The sequence below is a fragment of the Erinaceus europaeus genome, chromosome 10, assembly GCF_950295315.1.
Source record: "Erinaceus europaeus chromosome 10, mEriEur2.1, whole genome shotgun sequence".
NCBI classification, from domain to species: domain Eukaryota; kingdom Metazoa; phylum Chordata; class Mammalia; order Eulipotyphla; family Erinaceidae; genus Erinaceus; species Erinaceus europaeus.
This window is the reverse complement of record NC_080171.1, coordinates 56,611,081-56,628,513: the sequence shown is the minus strand read 5'-3', so window position 1 is coordinate 56,628,513 and position 17,433 is coordinate 56,611,081. Positions and strand designations below refer to the sequence as shown.

General features: G+C 40.5%; 1 protein-coding gene across 1 annotated transcript in view; it reads right to left on the bottom strand.

The window, feature by feature from the left end:
* Positions 1-17,433, bottom strand: part of MTAP (methylthioadenosine phosphorylase) — a 58,860-nt gene that overhangs the window by 4,018 nt on the left and 37,409 nt on the right. The window contains exons 5-7 of the mRNA XM_007533112.3: positions 11,721-11,823; positions 1,786-2,025; positions 754-876 (exon numbers count right to left, since the gene is read on the bottom strand). Of these exons, the coding sequence (XP_007533174.1) occupies positions 754-876; positions 1,786-2,025; positions 11,721-11,823 (466 nt within the window). The remainder of the gene's footprint in view (positions 1-753; positions 877-1,785; positions 2,026-11,720; positions 11,824-17,433) is intronic.

Genomic DNA, 17,433 nt, shown 5'->3' with positions numbered 1-17,433 from the left:
GTTGTTGTTAATGTCATCGTTGTTGGATAGGACAGAGAGAAATGGAGAGAGGAGAGGACAGAGAGGGGGAGAGAAAGACAGACACCTGCAGACCTGCTTCACTGCTTATGAAGCGACTCCCCTGCAGGTGGGGAGCCAGGGGTTCGAACCGGGATCCTTAATCTGGTCCTTGTGGCCACTGTACTACCACCAGACTCCCCTGGCTACCCTTTTTGAATACCAGTCAAATGCAGTATTTGATCAACTTATTCAGTCTTTAAATCTAACTGTAAGTACATATCCCCTGGCACCAGTTTGGTATGTTAGTGTTTTGGCTTTAAAGGCTGCCAACTTCTTTGAAAGATCTGCCAAAGAGAAAAAGCAGCTGTTTCAATAATGTAAATCATGTGCAGAGTTAAGCACCATCAATCTTCTGAAATAATACTTAGGGCACATGGCAAAATGAGATAATGTGAAGAGACAAGCAGACTATCTAGGCCAGGGGTGGGGAACCCTGTTTCCAGCAAGGGCCACTGGATACTTGTAACATCATCTGCAGGCCACATGGCACGATCAACTTAAAAATTAGCACTTAGTGTTCCTATGAAAAAAAACCTGGCAGGGCCAGACACCCTGCCCCCCACCCCATTTCATTTCCAAGTGTCTTATATTAGCATAATATACTCCTCACAGAGAAAGGCAAAATGCAGAGAATAGGAAATGGAAATTGAGGGTCTCTGAAGTGCCTGCTCATACATGGCAGACGGTATTTACCTTCAGGTTGTGGAGAGTTTCTGACCATTCCATGGATCCTATCTGAGGTATGGTAGTAAGGAGTAAACTTTTGGCTTTATTTGCATTTTCTTTCAGGGTCTTTAAGACCCGGTCCACTGACACCTAAAGAAAAAACATGACAGAAGTTACCAACTAAAAATTCTATCGTTCTCTGTGGAACATCTTCTGGAGTGCCCACTTGATTTGTGAAGTCCTCCCAGTGCCCTCTTTCAGTCTCAACCTTCTGAGCTCATGATGTCATCTGCACCCAGACCTTTCCCATGACATTTATCATAATTACCTTCATACCTCACCACTTACCCAGAACTGAATTTCTTTACCTTTTTTTTTAAAAAAATTATTTATTCCTTTTTGTTGCCCTTGTTTTATTGTTGTCATCGTTGTTGGATAGGACAGAGAGAAATGGAGAGAGGAGGGGAAGACAGGGAGGGGGAGAGAAAGATAGACATCTGCAGACCTGCTTCACCGCCTGTGAAGCGACTTCCCTGCAGTTGGGGAGCCAGGGCTCGACGGGCATCCTCATTCCAGTCCTTGTGCTTTGCACCACTTGTGCTTAACCCGTTGCGCTACCGCCCAACTCCCATTTCTTTGCTTTTAGCTGAATTAGCTCCAACTCACTACTTCACACAGCCACAAAAGGAAAGCAACATTAGCTTTATAGAGGAGACATGTTATTAGACTGAGCAAAAAGTCACAGGTAGGGAGCAATCTGCTAATGAGTGGTAGAGACTGGAGCTTCTTGTTAATTCAAAGCAGCTTCAACACTATGAGACTCAGCTGTTAATATAGAGAGAACTGTGCACCACGATTTGCACATCCACTACATAAAAATCATCCTAGTAGTGAGCAACAATTTATACTCTGAGGAACAAGGATGGAGCCTTCATGCACAATAAAGAACCTATGTTGGGGGCCAGGTGGTAGCGCGCCTGTTAAGTGCACACATTACTGTGTGCAAGGTCCTAGGTTCAAACTCCTGCACTCATCACACCTGAAGAGAATTCTACCTACCGCTTCTTCATGCTCTTTCCAGCAATCATAATCAGTTGCCATGGCAATACTTGCATAGCAAATTCCAGCCTCCTTAGCAAGAACCACCTCTGGCACGGTGGTCATGTTGATGACATCTGCTCCCCAGGTGCGAAACATGAAGCTTTCTGCCCGGGAGCTAAAACGAGGTCCCTCAATTGTGACCATTGTCCCTTTTGAGTGGCACCGGAGTCCTAGCTTCTTAGCTGTCTCTATAAGGACCTAGAAAAGAGCAGAAATCCAAAACATACACACAGAATAATATAGTTAATAAATAAATAATAAGTTAATAAATAATATAGTTAATAAATACCATAAATACCTAATGTTTCAGGCCCTAGAGAACCTGGGAGGTGACAGAGTGTTTCCTAGGCCGTCTCCTACTTACAGAAGCCTTTGTTTGCCCAGCCTGCCACATATACAGTTTCATAAAACAGCCAGTGCCTTTCAACTATGACACTATCTCCCCAGACAATAATTTGGATCCACCTGCATATTAGCTGTCAGATCCAGGCAAAAAACTGTAAAGTCATGGGCCCCTTGGAATATACCTAAAATTGGCCTACTAGCTCTTTCCAAAAATCTCCATCTGCAATATTCTTGCCTTTAGTTTCATGATTAGTCAACTTTTTTTTTTTTTTTTGCCTCCAGGGTTATCGCTGGGGCTCAGTGCAAGCACTATGAATCCACTACTCCTAGAGGCTATTTTTCCCATTTTGTTGCTCTTGTGTGGTTGGATAGGACAGAGAGAGGAGGGGAAGATAGAGAGGAGAGAAAGATAGACACCTGCAGACCTGCTTCACCTCTTGTGAAGCAATCCCCTGCAGGTGGGGAGCTGAGGGCTCGAACTGGGATCCTTAAGCCGGTCCTTGCATTTTGTACCATGTGCACTTAATCCACTGCACTACCGCCCAGCCCCCAATTAGTCAACAATTTGTTTTGCTTTATATCTTAACTCTTTTTCAGCCACCAGGTTCCAAATGCTACCATGATGCCAATCCGACTTCTCTGGGAAGACAACCTCACCCAGTTGAGTGCATGTGTTATCAAGGAAAAGGACTTGGGTTTAAGCCGCTTGTCCCCACCTGCAGAGGGCAGCTTCACAAGTGGTGAAATAGTGCTGCAGGTGTCTTTCCTACTTCCCTCTCAATTTCTCTCTGTTCTATCAAACAAAACAAAAAAGAAAGAAAGAAAAAAAAAAAGTCCTTCCTAATTTCTTTTGCCTATACCATCACCAAGGCCATATAATAACAGACTAGGGCTATGATTTTTGTTGTTGTTGGAGAAGGGTAAACCTAATGGCAAAGCCAGGTTTAACATTTAAAAATGTTATTAGAAAGAGTTTGGGTGGACTTCCAGAAGCACAGCTATGGAGTAGCAGCAGCTGCTTTTTGCTCTAGCCAGTCAACTAAGAAAAGCAATGAAAATCACTTGAAAACTCAACAAAACATGACTAGGATCTCTTTGTGAAAACTCACCAAGCCACAGGTGTGTACTGGCCCAGTCCCATGATTCAGGATAAAATCTCCCCTTACCCATCAATCGAAAACCTTAGCCAGAGTGCCTCCTGCTGGCACAACAAAACACTAAATCTGGAAACTGAGAAATACACAGACAGCAATGACAGAAACCTAAATGACCACACACACACAGATCTAGAAAAAATGACAGAGATAGAGTTCAGAAAACACTATGAAATCACTTCAAGAAACTAAAGATCCAAAAACTTAGTGGTCATTTTACAAAAGAATTATAAAGTACATCAATCAATGTGATCCACCACATCAACAAAAGCAAGACCAAAAACCACATGGTCATATCAATAGATGCAGAGAAAGCCTTTGACAAAATACAACATCCCTTTATGATCAAAACACTACAAAAAATGGGAATAGATGGAAAATTCCTGAAGATAGTGGAGTCTATATATAGCAAACCTACAGCCAACATCATACTCAATGGTGAAAAACTGGAAGCATTTCCCCTCAGATCAGGTACTAGACAGGGCTGCCCACTATCACCATTACTATTCAACATAGTGTTGGAAGTTCTTGCCATAGCAATCAGGCAGGAGCAAGGAATTAAAGGCATACAGATTGGAAGAGAAGAAGTCAAACTCTCCTTATTTGCAGATGACATGATAGTATACATGGAAAAACCTAAGGAATCCAGCAAGAAGCTTTTGGAAATCATCAGGCAATACAGTAATGTGTCAGGCTATAAAATTAACATTCAAAAGTCAGTGGCATTCCTCTATGCAAACACTAAGTTAGAAGAAATTGAAATCCAGAAATCAGTTCCTTTTTCTATAGCAACAAAAACTATAAAATATCTAGGAGTAAACCTAACCAAAGAAGTGAAAGACTTGTATACTGAAAATTATGAGTCACTACTCAAAGAAATTGAAAAAGACACAAAGAAGTGGAAAGATATTCCATGTTCATGGGTTGGAAGAATTAACATCATCAAAATGAATATATTACCCAGAGCCATCTACAAATTTAATGCTATCCCCATCAAGATCCCAAGCACATTTTTTAGGAGAATAGAAAAAATGCTACAAATGTTTATCTGGAACCAGAAAAGACCTAGAATTGCCAAAACAATCTTGAGAAAAAAGAACAGAACCGGAGGCATCACACTCCCAGATCTCAAACTGTATTATAGGGCCATTGTCATCAAAACTGCTTGGTATTAGAACATGAACAGACACACTGACCAGTGGAATAGAATTGAGAGCTCAGAAATGAGGCCCCACACCTATGGACTTCTAATCTTTGACAAAGGGGCCCAGACTATTACATGGGGAAAGCAGAGTCTCTTCAACAAATGGTGTTGGAAACAATGGGTTCAAACATGCAGAAGAATGAAACTGAATCACTGTATTTCACCAAATACAAAAGTGAATTCCAAGTGGATCAAGGACTTGGATGTTAGACCAGAAACTATCAGATACTTAGAGGAAAATATTGGCAGAACTTTTTTCCGCATAAATTTTAAAGACATTTTCAATGAAACGAATCCAATTACAAGGAAGACAAAGGCAAGTATAAACCTATGGGACTACATCAAATTAAAAAGCTTCTTCACAGCAAAAGAAACCACTACCCAAACCAAGAGACCCCTCACAGAATGGGAGAAGATCTTTACATGCCATACATCAGATAAGAGTTTAATAACCAATATATATAAAGAGCTTGCCAGACTCAACAACAAGACAACAAATAACCCCATCCAAAAATGGGGGGAGGACTTGGACAGAATATTCACCACAGAAGAGATCCAAAAGGCCAAGAAACACATGAAAAAATGCTCCAAGTCTCTGATTGTCAGAGAAATGCAAATAAAGACAACAATGAGATATCACTTCACTCCTGTGAGAATGTCATACATCAGAAAAGGTAACAGCAGCAAATGCTGGAGAGGGTGTGGGGTCAAAGGAACCCTCCTGCACTGCTGGTGGGAATGTCAATTGGTCCAACCTCTGTGGAGAACAGTCTGGAGAACGCTCAGAAGGCTAGAAATGGACCTACCCTATGACCCTGCAATTCCCCTCCTGGGGATATATCCTAAGGAACCCAACACATCCATCCAAAAAGATCTGTGTACACATATGTTCTTGGCAACACAATTTGTAATAGCCAAAACCTGGAAGCAACCCAGGTGTCCAACAACAGATGAGTGGCTGAGCAAGTTGTGGTATATATACACAATGGAATACTACTCAGCTGTAAAAAATGGTGACTTCACCGTTTTCAGCCGATCTTGAATGGACCTTGAAAAAATCATGTTGAGTGAAATAAGTCAGAAACAGAAGGATGAATATGGGATGATCTCACTCTCAGGCCTAAGATGAAAAACAAGACCAGAAAAGAAAACACAAGTCGAACCTGAAATGGAATTGGAGTATTACACCAAAGTAAAAGACTCTGGTGTGGGTGGGTGGGTGGGGAGAATACAGGTCCATGAAAAATGATGAATGAAATAGTGGGGGTTGTATTGTTAAATGGGAATCTGGGGAATGTTATGCATGTTCAAACTATTGTATTTACTGTTGAATGTAAAGCATTAATTCCCCAATAAAGAAATAAATTATTTAAAAAATAATAATAAATAAAAAAAAAGAAAGAGAGCTAAAAAAAAAAAAGAATTATAAATTACAAAAACCAAAACAAAACAAAACCCCCAACTACAGAGCTTAAAGGGCACTTTGAATGCAGTTCAGGTTAAGGAGAGGTTATCAACACTTGAAGACACAACCACCACACTCTGACTTTAAAACTACTGGAGAGGAAAGGTTTAGGAAAAATGAAGCACTTCTCTCTGAAATAGCAGGCTCCATCAGAAAGATGAGTATCAGTTATTGGGATCCTTGAGGGGAAGGTAAGGAGTAGAGAACATATTCAAAGAAATTTCAGCAGAAAAATCTCCATACCTGAGCAATGTTCAAAATACAGAAATTCAAGAAAGTGAATGCACACCTAAATTTTCGAATCTAAAATGATACACACCAAGACACACAACTGCAAAACTATCCAAAACTAAGGGCAAGGAGAAAATATTGCAGGCTGCCAGGAAAATGAAGAAGTCACATACAAAGGCAGAACCACAAGGCTTTCACTAGATTTCTCATTACAAACCCTTGAGGCAAGGAGGGAGTAGAATGGCATATTCAAAGTATTAAAAGATAAGAATTGCTAGCCATAAATTCTGCATCCTGCTAAATTATCCTTCAAATATGAGGGAGAAACAAAGATCTTTGCAAACATTCAGAAACTGAAGGAATTTGCAACTACCAAACCTGCCTTGTAAGAATTGCTGAGGAGTCCCACATGAAAAGAGGGCAAAGGAATTTCAACTTTTAATGAAATGAACCAGGAACACAACAAAAGGGGAAACCAGACACAGGAAAGGGGAGAGCTCAAACCAGGATCCTTCCACCGGTCCTTGCGCTTTGCACCACCACGTGCACTTAACCCGCTCTCCACTTTCCTGTAATTTTCAATTTCTCTTTTGATTTCTTCAGTGACCTAGGTATTCAGAAGTGTATAATTCAGTCTCCATAGTTTGGGTGTATTTCTTTGTTTCTTTTTGTGGTTGATTTCTAACCTCATTGCCTCATGGTCAGAAAAGATATTTTTTATTATTTCAATATCCGTGTATTTATTAATGCTATTGTTTGTGTCCTAACACATGGTTTATCCTTGAGATGCTCCATATGTACTTAAAAAGAATGTATATTCTTTTGGGACAGATGGATTAAAGGTTTTAAATATCTGTTAAGTTCATCTAATCTATGACTTCATTTAAGGCTTCTATTTCCTTGTTGGTTTTTTTTCTGTCTCTTGTTGTGAGTGGTGTGTTGAGGTCTCCAACTAATACTGTGTTGCTGTCAATGTCTCCTTCCCTTAAGGTCAGTACCTTTTTAACATATTTAGGTACATGCATATTGGGCATATTCATGGTTATTGATGGTTATGTCTTCCTATTGGCTTGATCCTCTGATGAATATGTAGAATCCATGTCTGTTGTTTTTCAACATCTTTGCCTGAAAGTCTAATTTGTCTGATATTAGAATAGTTGTCCACTGCCCCTTTGTTTGCATTATTGGCTTGGAATAACTTGTTCCAACCTGTCACCCAGAGCTTGTTTGTCTTTCTTTTGGATGTGTATTTTCTGGAAAGACAGAATAAATGACTCTTGCTTTTTAAGCTATTAACACTTAGGGTGATTATTAATAAGTGTGGTTTGTTTATAGCCATTCTAGTTTTAGTTTCAAGGTTGTTTTATGTTCTTGTTGACTCTTTTTTCCGGTTTGTTTGTGTTTGTTGTGTTTTTTTTTCTCTTTGTTTCTATAATGGTCTTGCCTACTTGTATATGTTTCCTATTTGTCTTTGTGCTATATTTTGTTTTTTGGTTATCATGAATTTTGTGTGTAACTTAAAATATTGACAAGAGTCTTTTTTTTAAGTTGGCCTCGGTTTGAGCCCCCATCTCCCCACCTGCTGGGGAATCGCTTCACAGGTGGTGAAAACAGGTCTGCACGTGTCTTTCTCTCCCCCTCTGTCTTCCCCTCCCCTCTCCATTTCTCTCTGTCCCATCCAACAATGATGACGACATCAATAACAACAACAATAATAACTACAACAATAAAACAAGGGCAACAAAAGGGAATAAGTAAATAAATAAATATTAAAAAAAGAAAGAAAGTTATGATAAAAACGAGGAATGAGAGAAATGAAATTACACGATGGGAAGACAAATAATCATACATAAATATATAAACATCTCTATGGAAATAAATTGGACAACCTATATGAAATGAATGCATTCCTTGCTTTGCGCCATGTGCGCTTAACTCGCTGCACTACCACTGGACTCCCTAATAAAGAATTCTACATGACTTTCAAAGAAAGAAACATCTATTCTCCTCAAACTATTCCAGAATACTGAAGAAGGACAAAGACTACCAAACACATTCTATGAGGCAAACATCATTTTGATCTCCAAAGCAGGAAGGAAAAAACTATCCCAGTGCCTACTCACCCTGCAGTTTCATGCTAAAATATTCTGAATAAACCACTTTCTTTCTTTTTTTTTTTTAAATTTATTTCTTTATTGGGGAATTAATGTTTTACATTCAACAGTAAATACAATAGTTTGTATATGCATAACATTCTCCAGTTTCCCATTTAACAATACAACCCCCACTATGTCATTTATCGTCCTTCATGGGCCTGTATTCTCCCCACCCACCCACCCCAGAGTCTTTTACTTGGGGGCAATATGCCAATTCCATTTCAGGTTCTACTTGTGTTTTCTTTTCTGATCTTATTTTTCAACTTTGGCCTGAGAGTGAGATCATCCCATATTCATCCTTCTGTTTCTGACTTATTTCACTCAACATGATTTTTTCAAGGTCCATCCAAGATCGGCTGAAAACGGTGAAGTCACCATTTTTTACAGCTGAGTAGTATTCCATTGTGTATATATACCACAACTTGCTCAGCCACTCATCTGTTGTTGGACACCTGGGTTGCTTGTAGGATTTGGCTATTACAAACTGTGCTGCCAAGAACATATGTGTACATAGATCTTTTTGGATGGATGTGTTGGGTTCCTTAGGATATATCCCCAAGAGAGGAATTGCAGGATCATAGGGTAGGTCCATTTCTAGCCTTGTGAGAGTTCTCCAGACTGTTCTCCACAGAGGTTGGACCAATTGACATTCCCACCAGCAGTGCAGGAGGGTTCCTTTGACCCCACACCCTCTCCAGCATTTGCTGCTGTTACTTTTTCTGATGTATGACATTCTCACAGGAGTGAAGTGGTATCTCATTGTTGTCTTTATTTCCATTTCTCTGACAATCAGAGACTTGGAGCATTTTTTCATGTCTGAATAAACCACTTTCAGTGTTTGCCCTTCTTCAGTATTCTGGAATAGTTTGAGGAGAATAGGTGTTTCTTTCTTTGAAAGTCATGTAGAATTCTTTATTAGGGAGTCCAGTGGTAGTGCAGCGAGTTAAGCGCACATGGCGCAAAGCAAGGAATGCATTCATTTCATATAGGTTGTCCAATTTAATATTATGTTGAGGAATGGTCCTTCTATTCCCAGTTTCTAGGACGTCTTTATCATAAATTAATGTTGGATCTTGTCAAATGCCTTCTCAGTACCAATTGATACGACCATGTGATTTTCATCTTTCTTTTTGTTGATAAGATGAATTACAGTGATTGATTTGCAGATGTTGAACTATCTCTGTTTCTCAGGCATAAGTCCCACTTTGTCTTGGTGAATTATTCTTTTGATATGTTGTTGAATTCGATTTGCAAAGTCCTTGTTCCTGATCTTTACATCAATGTTCACCAGGGATATAGGTCTGTAGTTTTCCTTCCTGCTTTGGAGACTATTTATGACAAACCAACAGCTAACATCATCCTCAACAGGGAAAAGCTGAAAGCTTTCTCCTTAAAATCCCAAACCAGACAAAGATGTCCATTATCTCCACTGTTACTCCAGCAGCTTTTATACATGTTTGTCCAAAAAAAAAACAACACCCCAAAATTGGCACAATTCTGGAGAATATATAAAATGGAATAACCTATATGATCTTACTTTCTTGGCTTAAGCAACCACAATACAACTTCTGAAGCCACTACCATCTTCACAAACATACTGGCAACATTTAATCATCAGTCTAAATCTACTGTTAGGACTTTGAAGAGTTTGTTTTAGATGACCTCCTAAAATGAACTGAAGAAACTTGCACATGGTAAAAAACACAAATGTATTAGGTGGACAAACAGGTGTTTCAGAGCAAGATTAGCAGTAGACTGACAGATTCTGACAATAACTATTCAAAAACATACACATTTAGGGGCAGGTGGTGGCGCACCTGGTTGAGAGCTTGTGTTGCAATGTGCCAAAGACCCAGGTTCAAGTCCCTGGGCCCCGCCTGCAGGGGGAAAGCTTTGTGAGTGGTAAAGCAGGATTGCAGGTGTCTTTCTGTCTCTTTCTCTCTCTTCCGCTTGATTTCGGATTGTCTCTATCCAATAAATAAAGATAACAAAAAAACCATACACGTTTAAATACACAATACAATTTAACCCGCCAGCTTCTTTTCAGCAAGTAAAAAAATGTACGTTTCATACATTCAGAAGGGGGTGAACATTTAACAGTACACCCGGCAGTGATCCCAAAGCCCCTGACTCTGAATTTGGGCTATTGTTTGAGGCCAAAGTATATAGGTAAGGTGTCCTTTCTATTAACTCTACTAAAACAAGGAAATGGGTTTAAAGAGAAATGGGTTTGCAGAGCCAGTTATAAAAGTTAATATAGGGGGCTGCGTGGTAGTGCAGCGGGTTAAACGCATATGACTCAAAGCACAAGAGGTGGTCTAACGATCAGTTTGAGCCCCTAGCTCTCCACCTGCAGGGGGCCGTTTCACAAGCGGTGAAGCAGGTTTGCAGGTGTCTTTCTCTCCCCCTCTCTTAACTTCTCTGTCCTATCCAACAACAACAACAACAACAACAGCTATGACAATAATAACAATAATAACTACAACAAAGGCAACAAAATGGGAAAAACAGCCTCAAGGAAAAGTGGATTCACCAAAGCAATAACCCTGGAGGCAAAAAGAAAAAAAAAGTTAATATAAATTGTCCACTTTTTATATACCGGTGTTGTTAAAACCAGTCTGAATCATGAACATAATTGGCCCTGATTTCTGAGGGTTTGTTCTAAGGTTGTATATTAACAGTCAAACTCAGTTCAAAGCCAAGAGATACCATTCTGACAATCTGTAGCTCATCAATAATTACAACTTAATTTTAAAGTAGTTACCAGTCAGCAAGTATTTCAAAACTAAAGTGCTTCATTCAAACCACTGGAAAAACGCAAATTGTCACCCCTCACATAGACCTTTGTTGGGCATTACGCCAGCTCCCCCCTGCTCGATGCTGTGGTCTATTTACATAATCATTGTTTTGTCTGAGACCCGCCCTGCCGACCTGTACAGTACAAGTTACTATTAGCTTAATTTTACAAAGAAACTAATGGCCAAAGGCATAAAACATTTTTTCCGATGATACACAAGTTATTAAACTGAAGAACAGATACCATACTTAGGTAATTTGGCTCCAGGCTATACAATCTTGGCTAATACATTGTCCCATACTGAACTATTCAAAAGGTATCCCAATAGCAAGGCCATAACATACATACATATGTAGGCTGCAACTATAAGTGATTCAGCTTAAAACCAATTACAAAAGAGAATCTCTTCATAAAATCTTGCAAAGAAAACAACTTGAGAGGGAGAATGGGGCCACATGCTTTTAAATTAATCTGAGTCTAGAAGGCACCCCCAGGGCACATATGATTTATTTTGGGGGTATCCAGCAAGAAGGCTACAAACCTCTCTTGTTTTGGGGCAGAATGGTTCAGCCACTGGAATATGGCAAACTCCTCTGGCACAGGAATGACTTCCATCATAGAAGGTCTGAGCTCTTTTGGTTGTCCTACAAAATAAAACGAAAATGGTTGTTTAATATGGTGGTTGAGACAGGTCAAACATAGAACACTAAATACAACTATTATGAGTCTAGCAGTGTAGGCAAAACACTGATGTCAATATGTAGGTTTTCTTTTCCTTTTTCCTTTTTTTTTTTTTACAAGAGCACTGCTCAACTCTGGCTTACGGTGATTAGGGGGATTGAACTTGGGACTTCAACGCTTTTGGCATGAGATACAGTTATTTGTAAATAGCATTAAATGATATATAAATCATGGTGGGATAAAGTATGGTACAGTAAATCCTAATCACGGGATTTTTCAAAGTAAACTGAGCTTCCAAATAACTTGGTTCTAATAATAATTATCTGCTTCCTTCTAAAAACCAAAGACATCAAGGTACCTTTCCCGTTCTGTTTAAAATTTGTTATTTCTCCCAGTCCTGGAAATTGTGGTACTTTGCTTATATTTCTTGACACTTCTCCTCTTGATGCCCTACCCTATGACACTGCCTTTGCTGACTTCAGCTAAATCAGTGAAAACAGTGTCACCAAGCCTGACATGTCAACCTTCCAACTCTAATAATCTGTTACCAGGTTGCTGATGCTACTATGATTCCATCCCTATTTCCCTGAACAGACTACCTCACCAAAGCTTTACAGAACCTCAACTCTCCCCATTAGGCAAAGAAACAGGCTGGGGGTATGGATCAAACTGCCACTGCCACTGCCCGTGCCCAGCAGAGAAACAATTACAGAAGCCATACCTTCCTCCTTCTGTACCCCATAAAATTTTTTGGTCCATACTCCCAAAGGGATAAGGAATAGGGAAGTTTCTAATAGAGGGAAGGGGATACCAAACTATGGTGGTGGGAACTGTGTATTATACCCCTGTTATCTTACAGTCTTGTAAATTTATCAAATCACCAATGAAAAATATAAAAACTGGGACACAATAAACTTCTATGCAATGACACCCCCATTTCCCTTCCCTGTTCTATGCTTTTTTACCTTAAGACAAAGTATACTAGTTTATATGGTTATAAACTGGTTAGAGCTACACATACATGTGTATGCAACTCTCATTTACAACAAGTTCGATTACATTTTTCTTTATTATTTCATTTTTTATGTGGTGCTACCAATGAGCTCAAAGTCTTGGATAGCTCTACTAACTGCTGAATTTTACTTGTTTTACCATTGTTGTTCTCGTGTTTTGCCAGGGGTCAAACCCGGTACCTTGTAACATTTGATGGAGAAGTTTTACTGTAAAACCATCTTTTTACATAAAGATCCCTAATGGAATTATATGACTCATAGCCAGTGGCCAAATCCTTTTACTCTCCATTTCCCAACTGGCATAGGGATGACTTAAAAAAAAAATTTACTTTGTAATTTTTCTCCTTTTGTTGCCTTTGTTGTTTATCATCGTTGTTGTTATTGCCGTCGTTGTTGGGTAGGACAGAGAAATGGAGAGAGGAGGGGAAGACAGAGAGAGGGAGAGAAAGACAGACACCTGCAGACCTGCTTCACTGCTTGTGAAGCGACTCCCCTGTAGGTGGGGAGCTGGGGGCTTAAACCAGGATCCTAATGCTGCTCCTTGCGGCTTTGTGCCACATGTGCTTAATCTGCTGCGCCACCAGCCGACTCCCAGGGATGACTTTTACCTAGGTCTCAGAGGCCCTACAAAATAAGGTTTAAAATAAAAACAACCTCTCATCTCTCCATTTTATGGAGGCTGGTGAAGCAACTGTATTGAGGTTAGTATCTTGTTCCTCCACAATCAGTAGCTGTAATTATAAAATATAATGCTCACCCACCAGTTCATAAGAATGTTATGAGGACTCAGACAACCATCATGTCCCATTATGTGCAAGTCAGAAGTGAGGTCTGAGTTAAAAGGTTGGACTGAGAGTTATCACCAGATGTGGCTGAGGAGACTGTCTCACAGAAAAGCCACCCTACCCTCTTAAAGGGCAAGTGAAAAAGGGATAATCTCAAGAGAATAATTTAAGATACCGCTTTTCACTCAGCCTGCTCACCCAATTTGTGTTCTGCATAACTAAACCATACTAGCACCATCAATGAAACTGTTAAGGATCTACAAACAAAACCAAGCAACCCCACTATAAATAGCAATACTGCTGTACAATATGACAAAATGTGATTTATGCTGAATGAAACTTGAACCCAGACCAGTGAAGTTTATTCTTACAAGTGAGGTGAATGGAAGACACTCCCTTCAAGGGAAATTCTAGAATGACCATGTATAATTTTTAAAGTTGTCTTCCCTCTTGAGGTTTTTTTTTTTTATTAGAGGAGTGTTTTCAATTTTAAGAAGTTGGGAAAATGTTCCACCCACAAGGACCATTCATAGGGGACCTGCTAGTTCACTTTTTTTTTCTTTTTTATTTAAGAAAGGATTAATTAACAAAACCATAGGGTAGGAGGGGTACAATTCCACACAATTCCCACCACCCAATCTCCATATGCCACCCCCTCCCCTGATAGCTTTCCCATTCTCTATCCCTCTGGGCTGCTAGTTCACTTCTAATTATTATTATTATTATTTTTAGCAGCAAAACCCAGCCTTTATTTTCTTTGGTTTCATGTCTCTGAGCTGACATTTTCAGACAGAGAGACAGCAGCTGGGGCAATGGCTCAACTGGTAGAGCACCAGACTTTCATGTCTAAGGTGATTATTAGCACTGCAAGCACTAGAGTGGCACTCCTCTGCTCCTAACCCCTCATGCATCATGGTGAAATTCATATGTAATCAATAAGTAAATAAATCTTAAAAGGGAGTGTGGATGAGATCACAGCAGTGAAGCTTTCTCCAATGTGGTGGGGTCCAGGCTCAAACCTGGGTTGTGCTAATGACAAAGCACTATCAAGATGAACTATCTCACTGGCTCCTAAACCAGTTGTTCTATCAACCAAATTCTACGAGTTCACTCTCATGTGGAATGTTTAGAGTACTATGGCAACTTACACCCTTGTTTCGGTATGAAAACAGCTGTTAAAACCTCTAGCCTCTATGTGTTCGCTCAAATCACATTATACCTAGATGCAGGTATCGAACCCTGCTGGGTAGAGGTTGGGTAGGGCTAGGGAACCCTTTCTCTGCCAGTGGCCACTTGGATACTTATAACATCATTCCCATCAATGATAAAGCTCCTAGTTCTCCTGAATTTCAATTGCTTGGCGGGGCCATATGTCCCCTCACCTTCCCACCAGGCCCACAATCATGAGCAGGTGAGCACTCTCCCTTTATTTCCTTATTTAGATACAGTCCAGGGTATGAACTCATGGTCTCATGCATTGTGACACTGATAACCAGTTTCCTGGGGACCCAATTTATTCATTTTTTTACTTAGAAATTCTGAGTGGAGAGAAGAAACACCTCAGCTCCTCCACTCATGGCGTTCCACCAGTGGCATCTGTGGTGCTCCAATATGGTCTCAGGCTTTGAACCCAGCCAGGGAATACGGCTCAAATTCTCCCATGTGAATTATCTCTTAGCTTCAGCACTTTTTCCTTACAAAGGCATCCCTTAACGAAGTCTGTCCTTCCTTCAATCAAGAGAGAACAGAAATCTATTTCTGGGCTCTTATGGCCTCAGATGATAGCAAACTGGTTGGTCCGGACAGGAAGCTGTGTTCCAGCTTGTGTATGAGAATAGGATCACACACCTCCCAGAAGCAAGCCACACCAAGGCCAAAAGGTCTTTTTCTTTTAATTTTTTAAAATTTATTTATTTTCCCTTTTGTCTTTTAAAAAATATTTATTTATTCCCTTTTGTTGCCCTTGTTGTTTTCTTATTGTAGTTATTGTTATCGTTGTTGGATAGGACAGAGAGAAATGGAGAGAGGAGGGGAAGACAGAGAAGAGAAAGATAGACACCTGCAAACCTACTTCGCTCGTGAAGCAACTCCCCTGCAGGTGGGGAGCCAGGGCTCAAATCGGGATCCTTATGCTTTGTGCCACCTGTGCTTAACCTGCTGCGCTACAGCCCTGTTGTCTTTTTTCTTTCATTGTTGTTGTAGTTATTATTGTTGTTACTGATGTCGCTGTTATATAGGACAGAGAGAAATGGAGAGGAGGGGAAGGCAGAAAGGGGGAGAGAAAGACAACTGCAGACCTGCTTCACTACCTGTGAAGTGACTCCCCTGCAGGTGGGGAGCCAGGGCTCAAACCAGGATCTTTATGATGGTTCTTGCACTTCATACCATGTGCGCTTAACCCACTGCCTTACGGCCTGACTTGGGGCCAAAAGGGTTTGAGTGTCAGCTCTGTCCTACTGAACTATGGAAATGTTCCCGTAAGTGGCAAACAGAACGGTCACAGGTATAATCAGTTTCAAACCAAACAAACCTAAAATAGGAAGATTTGTCTGTCTGCCTGCCTATCTATCTATCTATCTATCTATCTATCTATCTATCTATCTATCTATCTCCCACTGGAGTTACTTAACAGGCCCAATGTTCCCATGGAAGTCCTTGTATATGCAAGCAGGTAGAGTCAGTGCCAGTGATGAGAGATACAAGAACTTGGCCAGTCACTGCTGACTTTGAGGAAGGAAGGCAGCCATGAGTCAAGAAATGCAGGTGTCAAAGAGCAATGAAAGGAAATGTCTGTTGAGCCTCCAGAAAGGAATGGAGCTGAGTCAATGGACACCCACTCAAATTAATAGATCTCACCAAATTGCTCTTCAAAGGGATAAACTAGGCTGCAAAGCAGAACATAGTAAGAATTGAGCTCAGGGGCCAGGTGTTGGTGCACCTGGTTAAGCACACACATTACAGTGGGTAAGGACCCAGGTTCAAGCCTAGTTCCCACCTGCAGCAGGAAAGCTTCATGAGTAGTGTGGCAGTACTGTAGTTCTCTCTCTCATTCCCTCTCATGCCTCTATCCAATAAAACTTAATAAATGAATACATAAAAAGCTGAGCTCATACAGAGAGCAGCTGCCCACACTTTACTGCCAGCTAATCAGCTAGAGGCAGAAAGATGACAGATCTAAGTAAGCAATGAAAAGCAGGGTGAGGGGAGAAACCAATAGCATCTGCTTTCCTGTGAAGGGGCAGCATTCTCTACCTAGAGCAAAGGAGATGAATGGGGAGCTATATGAGACCACAGCTAGGGCTCTACAGCTATGGGCATGAATGTATGAGAGAGAGAGAGAGAGAGAGAGAGAGAGAGAAAATAAGCAGAGTTCCTGCTTACTTAATAAGCAGAGTGGAACACTTTACCTCAAACCTCCATTTCTATGTTAAGAATTCACCTGGCCACCCACCCCTACTCTCAAGAGGCTGGAAAGGATAATGTATTCAGCACTGAAGCATATAACCACCTGAAGGTTCAAAAGGGAAGGAAAACCTTCCATTACAACATCCCACAGAGATGGAGGGGAGGCCCAAGGCAGGGTTGTGTCCTGGGGGGAGAGAAAAACTGACTTTTAATTTCTCATCACCAAGCTGTTTTAGTGTGGGACTTTCCTGATGAGTAAGAGCATCAGCAACCAGGGCTCACCCAGCTTCTTCTGGCAGGCATCAGCGCCCTTCAAGGTCAATCCGCCACTGGTCTTTATCAGTTAAGAAGACTAAACAACAAAGGAATG